Source organism: Convolutriloba macropyga, chromosome 12 (genome assembly GCF_964194025.1).
Source record: "Convolutriloba macropyga chromosome 12, txConMacr16.3, whole genome shotgun sequence".
Taxonomy (NCBI): domain Eukaryota; kingdom Metazoa; phylum Xenacoelomorpha; order Acoela; family Convolutidae; genus Convolutriloba; species Convolutriloba macropyga.
The window spans coordinates 57,015,377-57,025,826 of record NC_134479.1 but is presented as its reverse complement, the minus strand read 5'-3'; the positions used below and the strand labels follow the sequence as shown (position 1 = coordinate 57,025,826).

The 10,450-nt window shown below is 36.8% G+C and overlaps 1 protein-coding gene across 1 annotated transcript in view; it reads left to right on the top strand.

Annotated features, from left to right (window-relative positions):
* The first annotated feature begins 235 nt into the window (after positions 1–235).
* The window catches only part of LOC142350433 (proto-oncogene vav-like), a 49,254-nt gene continuing 39,039 nt past the window's right edge, over positions 236–10,450 (top strand). The window contains exons 1-2 of the mRNA XM_075402280.1: positions 236–399; positions 3,870–3,944. Of these exons, the coding sequence (XP_075258395.1) occupies positions 295–399; positions 3,870–3,944 (180 nt within the window). The 5' untranslated portion in view covers positions 236–294. The remainder of the gene's footprint in view (positions 400–3,869; positions 3,945–10,450) is intronic.

The window sequence follows — 10,450 nt, the reverse complement described above, 5'->3', positions numbered from 1 at the left end:
TATAAATAAGTTCAAGAGTTTGTAGGTTACGACATAAAAAACTTTACTTTTTCCTTCTCACTTTTTTGTGTGTTATTTTTATTTAATATTTTGAGACTAGAATCCAAGAAGCTGTCGCAGCTAATTTCTGACGATCAGCCAGCTATATTTCCGGCTATGCTTCCCTCAAACGTTATGAGTGCTCTTGTATAAATTTTAAATTTATTATATTATATATATTTTTTTGTTTTAGATATTGAATGTAGATAGATCTATTAGAAAGACATAATCAGAAATCAACAGACCATTTGCAGGATGTCTAAACCAGAGGACTGTGTTGAATGGTTCCAAAATATCGGATTCCACGTTCTACACCAGCACACATTATTCAACCCTTTGTTTCACGATGAGGGTTTTCAGGCAAAGCTACTGTTTCCTTTCGTAACAGCATTTTCAAAGAAAGTCTTCATCATTCGAATGTCTAATTATGCCGAATATCATCATGTCCGATTAAGATGATTTCAATGTCTGCCTTTTTTGTTATAAAATGTTTTTTAACTGGCGTGAACATCTATAAGAAAATTTCGGCCAGTTAACTTCTGACGATGCAGAATTTCGCCATTTTTAAATTTGGATGTGCGTGTTTTTGATGATATTTTTAGACCTTTTTAAGTTTTTTCGGTTCAAGAAACGATCCAAAACAGCATTTCGTATTGTGGTGCAATCGTTGATGTAAAGTGTTAAGAGTTAAATGTGGATATATGCCCAGATTAACAGCGCTTTGGATCGCATTTTTTTCATTTGGTACTTTCATATCTTAATATTTTTTGGTCAAAAGTGTTTATTCAAATTTTTCAAATCAAATTTTGATAATAATATAACCAGTTGCAACTCATAAACAGTTAAATAAATTTAAGTTAATAGGTGAATATTTTGATTATTTGTAATAATCATCATTCAACTAAATTTGGTAAACGAATTCAATTTTTTTTTAAAAAAACTTAATAATAAAAATTTAACATTTTTGTTTAGTTGTATTGTTTCATGTTTTATTTTCAGAGTTTTGTTTAACTCTTTTTTGAACTTGCGCTTTTTTCTTATCCCTGTTCAAGTTTTTTTGGCTAATTTATTGCAAAAATGAAGTTTATTCTGTGCAATAAATTAGCAAAATCGAGTGTTCTCACTGTTTAATGGTCTACATGGACAAATAACAAAAAAAGGTTTTCTAGTCCTCTCATTTTGTTTTTTTTTAATAGCCGCACAGCGATAGCTGGGGCTATTATTGGCCTTCTCTTGGTTTTTTTTACAATTCAAAGAATTTGAATTGTATTGGGGCGCTGTCGTTTTTGTTCTTTTAAGATCTGTTCACACATTTCAATGATTTTTCAAGTCAAATTGGAGTAGTGATTTTGGTCACGCCGAAACAGGAAATGGAGCGAAAAAGCGAGTGGTTTTGTGGCGTGAATTTTTTTGCTTTAATTTTAAAGTAGAGTGAGAAAACGGTGTTTGAACAAAAAATCGGTTTCTCGGTAGTGGTTTTTTGTTCACATGCGGCAATTTCACTCTGATTTTTACTTTTTTTTCGATTTTTTGGATCGGATTTTTTTCTAAATAGTTTTCCCAATCCATTCACAGCTCATTCTGGACCTAATTTTTTGTTAGAATCAAAATTACATATCTCACTAGTGGTTTTTTGTTCTCCCTAGCAACATTTTGACATTGATTTTCTGTTTTTTTTTGTTTTTTTTTCATCTTATTTTTAGAAATGATTTTTCCAATTCACTCATTGTCCGTTCTAGGTCTAGTTGTTTGTTAAGTCATTGAAAATTCTTTGAATTGTACGTCAGGACTTGTCCTGCTATGTTTTTTATTTCGTCGCGATTTTTGTTACGATCATATGCCGTCACAACCAATTCAAATCTGCGTTTTGTTCATTCGTTCATGCAATTTCAACTGAATTGCGTGCGTGACGTCATTTTTTGCTCTTAGTGGAGCGAGTTTTTTTGTTCATTCGCGTGATTAAATTTTTGGTCATACTTGACTTACCTCACTCACAAAAATGACTTCCTCACTTTGAAATTGAATTTTATTTGCTTTAATTCATAGAGATAAGGTCAAATTGGTGTGTGTCACTCTAAATGAAGTTTATTAGAGAGCAGCTAATAGACGCAGCAAAAACTTGTACAGATTTTTAATCAAAATATAACATATCAGCCTTCAATGAAAAGACGAATTTTTTTGGTCTGTCTTTTTACTGTTTTTTTTAGACTGCAGATGTACGAAGCTATTGCGGCTATTTTCTGGCAATCTGCCAGCTATGTTTAAATTCATGTACACGACCATTCAGTAGTTTGTGCAGGAAACTCAAATTGTTTTTGTAAACATGTAGTTCACGCGGTCAGATTTGGTTACAAAGAAGCGAATCTCGGCTTGAAATATACTTTTTCTCATAAAGTTAACCTTTTTCCTCAATTTATTAACGGTTGATTTTTTGTCTGTTTTTTGGGTAAAGAGGAATGCAAAGGACCACTGTCTTTTAATTGAGAAAACTAGAGATTTAGAGAGTATGACTCGTGTACTTAGCTGGACTGAGTTTATAATTTGGAACAGGGATTGAATACTTTGAGCCGTTTTGATGATTAGGGTGTTCAAATGTGAGCTAAAATTCCAGCTGTAATCGATATAGACTCCTAGGTATTCACAATTTGCCTTCACTGTGATTGTCCCAGTCCCAATTTTGGTATCTGTAAATTTTTTATTTCCTATTGTTTCATGTTTTATTTTCAGAATTTTGTTTAATTCTATTTTGAACTAGCTCTTTTCTTATCCCTGTTCAAGTTTCTTCTCGGCTTCACTTTTGTCAACGATTAGCTTCGTATTGCTGATCAAAACATATCTTTTGGAAAACTGTTCTCAGGTTTTTGGTATTTTTCTCCAACGCATCATTCGTTTTAGTTTTTATACAAGTATCATTTGTAAACTTAATTTCTTTCTTTTTATTTTTCATATTATTTATGTATGATGTTGAATTTATTAAAGGTGTAGCAGGGTTCCTTGAGTGAGGTACACATGGTTTAGTGTTATAGATTTCCTCCTTTTTTTTAAGAATCTTGCCAAAAAATCTATAAAACTTATCTGAGAAACTTACTTTCTCACTTTTTGTGGACTTTTCATCTATTATTGATTTGAAATCTTTTATGGAATGAAAAAAATATGCTGAAACATGGTTTAGTTTTTTTGCGCTGCAATTTCTGTAATTTCGAGCCATGTATGTTGCCCATATTTGTTTTTAAAACGGTACCTAAATTCGTTTGCAAATTTTTCTCTAGAAAGAAACTCTTCCATTCCAAATTTTACTAAATTTTGACAACGGATTCGTGGCAAATATGGGAGCAAAATTTATTGGATCTAATGGATATGAAATTCGTGTTTAGTTTTTACGAGAAACTAAAATTTTTTTTAATCAAGTGTTCTTTGAATTCAATCTCTCTAATATAAATAATGCTTAAAGATTTTAATATGATATGCCATTTTTTATTAGGCTATACGAAACAATTGTGAACGCAAAATCACAAATTATTTCGTTTATGATTATGTGGGGGTAGTTAAACATAATTGTAAATTTTGATAATATTTTTTTCACGTTATTAAAAAAGCAGTTTGGATTTCAATTACAGGCATATTTCAGACATAATACAGGCATAGTTCATGAAACTTTATGTTTGCTTCTTTTCCTCAATCGGAATTTTAGAATACATTATTCCTAGGACAAAAATTATTTCTCATCTTGTTTCCAAATCCTGATAGACGCAGATTGATTGTTATCAAAGATTCTGTTTGTTTTGGTCATTTGGAAACAGTAGTTGAAACATGGCTTGTTTCTTCCTCAGGATTTCGTCAGAGATGGTTCTCAGCTCTGTTACCTGCTAAACTTCATAGACGTCAGGTCATTGGATCTGCAATTGGTAAATAATATTTGACTAATTTTGTGTCTATATTTAGAGAGATTTTTTAAAAGAAAATATCTTATTTTTGTAAAATTCTGTGAGCATCTGCGCTAAACCTCAAGACTGCCTCCCATATCTCATCTGTAAATTGATTTGATTGAAATTTCACAAAAGTTAACCAAATAATTGCCTGTCGTGTTGACTGCAAAGGAACTTCTGACTCTTTTAATGCAAAAAAAAGTTTGTTGTAAAACTTAAACGCTTGTGTTTCAAAAAAGTTTGTTATGTGCGTGCGCATATGTTGTTCCAATCAAAGTAAAGTTTGCTGGCAAAATTTACCACTGATAGTTATAGGATGTTTCGTTGTTTGCGTGCGAAGACAATTCTCCTGGCCCTGTGAGACATGTTTGCGTAGAATTCAATCACAAACAAAACTATGAAACATATGAGTGATTCCAAAGAAGAAGGCTTGTTAATGTGCATTTGCACCTCAATTTCCGACCATGATTCTTTTATAGGGGTCGGAAATTTAGGTGCAAATGCTCATTAACAAGCCTCCTTCTTTGGAATCACGTACGTATGTTTTCATAGTTTCGTTTTAAGCAAAGATTCAAAATGGCGTTCTCAAACCTACCGTTCCGCAGCCCAAATTATCCACCTTCAAGCAAAGCTTCTATGAGCAAGCAAAGAGATATAAGTATAAAGCAGCTAGAATCTCTTGAAAAATAGAATAACTTACAAAACCAATATGGAATGGCAAATTTTTCCTCGTGATTGTCATCATTTTCGAAACAAAGTCAAAAGAACACATTCAGAAGTTTCAATTAAGCTTCCGTGGAAAAAAGATGGTTTTGTAAGCAATCAGAAAAATTGATGAGTTCAATTGAAATCAACCAAGTTTAACCAAAAATCCAAATGTGTGCAAAACCAAGAATAGACAAAACTCAAAAATTCTCCAATTGTCAACGAATTTTAACGGCATCAATTTTATATCGATGAGTAGCTATAGAAACCATTAGCTATGAACTGAACATAATGATAACCTTCTTTTACGCCACTGCTGATTATTGAGACCTTTCAATACTCATACTTTTACAAAACTACAGAAAATGCATTCATATTCAAAACTTAAAAAATTACTGAGTTCTTTTCGAAATCAAATAGTTAGTAATCAATGCAATAAACTATCAACTGAAAACAGTATTTGATTCCTTTAGGGCTTGTTAGAACTTAAATGGGACTTCTAAGTGTTTGGACTCAAGTGTTTTAAAACAATATGAAAAACAAAAAATGGACGTAGTTCAAAAAATTTTTAATGAAAACTGTAACGGCTGCTCTCCTATCAAAGTCAAGGAAAACTTTACACCGCCCAGTTCGTTTCAGCGGTTTCAAATCTGTCCGGATATTGTATTTTTGCAGTTAACTTTTGTGAACTGTATTATCTGCTATACTGTAGAATACCGTTGCATTACTTGTTGCTCAATTACTCTTGATAACCAATTATACAGCTTTGCTGTTATAACAAACTTGTTTCTCTCAGAATAACAAAATAATTCAAATTGAAAGAATTAAATTTTTGTTGAGTTCTTTGTTAATAACTCAAGTTAAAAACCGAATATAGGAATTCCCGTTCCTACAGATTGTAGCCCTATAACTTGGCTATAACTATACAAAGTTTCAATCTTCTGCAGTTAGCAGTTGTAAAACGGTAAGTCTTACCAGTTGGAAATCTGACAATAATAATAATTTTCTAACTTTAATGTTAGCAAGTCTCTCTATTGGTTTCAATAACACCAATGTTGAACTAGAGTAGGCTTCGTTAAAGCCAGTAAGAGAAACTGACTTTATGCTTTGCACAAAGTTTCTCTTACTTAGGAACTTCGTTCCCCAGAAAGAAAGTTTTGAGAATATCAAAGTTAATTCTCTTTTCACAAGTCAAAGTAAGGTTAAAACTGTACAATCACTAATATGATCTACAGAAACAAGACACGATAACAAGTAATTTACTGCTCAAGAAAGTGTGCTTCAATACGCACTGTATGTCAGTTTAATATAACCAAAATTGCAAATTTCATCTGATTCTTGGTAGTTTTTCAAGCTCCTTTTATGCTGCTAGTCACGTGGATTTACAAGTCAAATTCAACTGTTGATTGGTTGTAGATAATAATGTCGACAGAATGTGAACACTTTTCCATAACGTCACTTTTTCAGTGTAAATTTGATGTCATGGGAAATTTGTTAACCATGTAGAAGTTTTGTCGAATATTCTGTATCAATAACAGGTTGATTCGCAATCCAATCGCAAAGAATCTGATGCAATACTGCTAAGTCGTAGTTTTGTTTTGCTGGTGGTTGAGGTACTTCGACTTTGAGCTTTTATTCAGGAATGACGATTGTGTACTAATAATAGTTGCTAAATATAAATGTTGAACAAATGACCAAATCCGTTTGGCTTCAATAGAATGTAGCATTAAATTTCGCTTGTCACACTATTCTAGCTTTAAGGCTTGAAATGACCTTGAAGCGCTATTCAATTTGATATCTGAGTTGTTCAGCTCAGCCGCAATATCGCCGGCCCTGTTTTCCATCGCGAAAACATCTTTTCCAGGTAGTACTGGGGCGAGCTTCACTACTGGTCTCTTGTACACTCCGTCGTTCGTTCGAACTATAGCTGATCGGATCACACCGTCAGACCCATCGATGGTCTCCGCAACTCGATCTAGATTGTAATATCCACGCTTATCACTGTCTTCGATCAACCAAACGAGATCGCCTTCTCTAAGGGCTTCGTTCGCCGTAGATCGCCATTTTTGCCGATTATTCAGAGTTGGCAGATATTCTTTACGAAATCTGTCCCATATGAGATTTGCATAGGCTTGACTTTGTCGAAAGAGCTTTCGATGATCAACAAATTCCTCCGCGCATGGTAGATAGGGTAAGCAAACCTTCCTGTTGCCAAGCAAGAAGTGATTGGGAGTCAATGCTTCTAAGTCATTAACATCTGAACTGACTGGAGTCAAAGGTCTCGCATTCAAAGTCTGCTCAACGATGCACATCGTTGTTGAAAGAACGTCCTCGGTGACTGATCTGTTCCCCAACACTGCATACATTGCTTTCTTGCAACTTCTCACCAACCGCTCCCATACTCCTCCAAAGTGAGGTGCTGTGGGTGGGTTGAACTTCCATCTGATCCCTCGTTGAATTAGATGTTCTTCGATCCCTTCTTTGTTCCATGCCGCAACGTACTCTGCAAACTCTCTTTCAGCTCCAACAAAATTTGTCCCGTTGTCGCTGATGATCGTATTCGGTTTGCCTCTTCGAGCAATAAATCTCATTATTGCATTGAGACAACTATCAGTGTCCAACTTAGGTACCACTTCTATATGCACCGCTCTCATAGTTAGACAAGTAAAGAGACAACACCGTCGCTTTTCATTTCTTCGCCCAATCTTCACAATGAAAGGGCCAAAGTAGTCGACTCCAATATTTGTAAAAGCTGTTGAAGCATCTAACCGCTCTTCGGGTAGACCTGCCATTACTGGTGCTATCGTTTGTGCTCTGCCTTTTCTGCAGGTAATGCACTTGTTCTTGATTGATCTTAAGGCGTTCCTTATGCCTAGGATCCACATCTTCTGCTGAACAATGTTTCTTACATGCTCAGTGCCCTCGTGTTGATTTTCCTTGTGCTCGTTTCGCAAGAATAATTCAACCGCATGATGTTTCCAATGTAGCAAAAATGGATGCTTTGCATTGAAGTCCAACTGACTTTTGCCTATTCTGCCTTTGGCTCGAATAAGTCCTTCTTCATCCAGGAAGGGGGAGAATTGTAGAATTTTGCTGACTTTTGGAATTTCCTTTTCAGCTTTGAGAGATTTCATCTCTTCACCAAACTGTTCTTGTTGTAGTAACTTGAAGATTGTTGCTTTTGCTTCTTCTCTTTCTTCAATGCTGACTACGAGTGTTGCAGGTTTGTCTTTGTTCAATGCTCGCTGTACGTATGCCACTGTATTTACTAGTCTGTTGAAGTTACTGAATCGTTCCCACTGAATAACAGCTTTCTTTTCTTCAGCCTGTATCATGAAGACTGATGAGGGTACATTCTCTTCATCTGACGCAAAGATTAGGTTCACTTGCTCTGGCCATTCACTTTCTGGTCGTTTCAACCAGGCCGGCCCAGTGAGCCACTCACTTCTCTTGAGTTCTCCAATGTTGATTACTCTGGTGCCAATGTCCGCTGGGTTGTTGATACCGCTCACATGTTTCCACTGTGAAACGTCAGTTGTATCTAGTATCTCAGCCACTCGATTGGCCACAAACTTTTGTTGCTTGCGATGGGAACTGTGTATCCACTGCAATACTGTAGTCGAGTCTGACCAAAAACTGCAACTATTTATCTTCATTTCATGTTCCTTGATTATCTGTTCTTTCAACCTCACTGCCATGACTGCCGCTTGCAATTCCAATCGCGGTTTTGAAAGATGCCTCATCGGTACCACTCTGCATTTTCTAATGACAAATGCTAAGTCAGCTGAGTATTCTTTTTGTTGTGAACGTAGATAGGCTGCTGCACACATCGTGTCTTCAGATGCGTCAGCAAACACATGAAGCTCGGTTTTATCCCTCTCTTTGTTGAAATACCTTCTATCGATGCTTCTTTCAGCCACTATTGGAAGTTCTTTCCATCTCAGGAATTCTTCTTCTTCACTAGGCTCCACTTCGTTGTCCTAATGTTGTCCATTCTTAGTCCAGATGCCTTTCAGAAGTCGTCTCATATGAACACTGAACGGAGCAAACAATGCGATCGGGTCGAATACCGAAGATACCAGTGACAGAATCTTCCTCTGGGTTATAGGGGTTTCCACTTCCTTGTTGGTACCTCTACACACTTGAAGACTGTCATCAATAACGGTCCGTTGTAGTCCTAGCACTGAGGATCCCTCCGTATTGGGTTCCACTTCGACTTGCTTCGTATTGCTGATTGACTTCAAGTCTTCTGTGATTGCTTTGGTAACTGCATCGTTATTGCTTATCCACTTCTTCAATTCAAACCCATGTCGAGAGAGAAGAGGTTGTAGTTGCTTGAAGACTTCAATTGCTTCTTCAGGGGTTTCTACTGATTTGATGAAATCGTCCATGTAGAAGTTGTTTTGTATTGCCTTGGCTGCAATCGGATACTCTCTTTCGTTATCCAGTCCCACTCGGTTGAGAGCATAGTTTGCACAAGTTGGAGAACTATTTGCCCCAAACACGTGACGCTGATACTCGTATACCTGAACAGGTTCATTTGTTCTTGGACGCCATAAGAACCTGAAGCAACTTCTATCCTGTTCGGGAACTTGCACTTGTAGAAACATCGATTCGATGTCAGCTGTCAGTGCTATTGGTCCTTCACGGAATCTGAATATTGTTCCAATCAACCCATGTAGCAGATCAGGTCCTGCTAGTACCTTATCGTTTAGGCATACTTCTTTGTGCTTGGAGGCAGCGTTGCAAACACGTCTTACTTTGCCCGGCTTGTTCGGGTTTAGCACTGGATTATGTGGCAAATACCATTCTTTCCCGAAGGTGCCTTTCACTTCGTCCAATATCTTTACAAATCCTTTTTCTACGTCTGTATCTATTGACTGTTGATACAAATTCTTCAGGTTTGGGTCCCTTTGGAATCTTCGCTCCAGTGAGTAAAGCTGACCCAAGGCTGAGCTGTAGTTGTTCGGTAGGTTTGGCTCTGGTTCACTCCACAGCATTCCCACTTCGTACCGCTCGCCTGTGAACTTTGTCGTACTTTCTAGCATCTTTTGTGCCCGCAGTTCCTTCTTTGACTGACTGACGACGTTGATTTTGGAAGCATAGGTTTCTATGTCCCACCAGGTTTGGATATTCTCAGCCACTTTCACATCTTCTGTGAAGCCGAAATGACAAAAATTTTGTCTTCTTTTGCCCGTCATGGGTCCACTGACTACCCATCCTAGCTCTGTTAGAACGGCGAAAGGTTCACTTCGTGTTCCTATCTTATAGTCCAATGGGCGTTGTAGCTCTTAAGCATCTTGACCGAGGATGATGCCAACTTCCATCAAGTTGAAGCTTTTGTTTGGTAAAACACTCAAGTGGTTGAAGCTTTGCTTCAGCTTGTTGTAGTTGTAGTTTGTGTTTCCCAAGGAGATTGACGGGTGTGCAAACGCTTCGATTGAATGCACCTTTGAATGTAGTCCCTTTATTTTGAGAGGAACCCTTTCTGTCTTCAGATCCTTCGTTCCGTGTATGCCAGCTATGTTGAGCGTCATACCGGTGCCTTGGACCCGTAACTTCTCTTGCACACTTTGATCGATGAATGAAACCGTTGATCCACTATCGAGGAAAGCATATGTGTTCAGCCTGTTGCCACCGCTCTGTATTGAGACAGGAACTATCTGAAGAAAGCTAGTAACTTCGTTACTCTGGTTGATTGTTGCTGCGCTTACGTTGACTGCATGATTGCCCTCGTCCATTTGGTTTTCTGAGTGTAGCAATTGGTTGTGCTTCTTGAT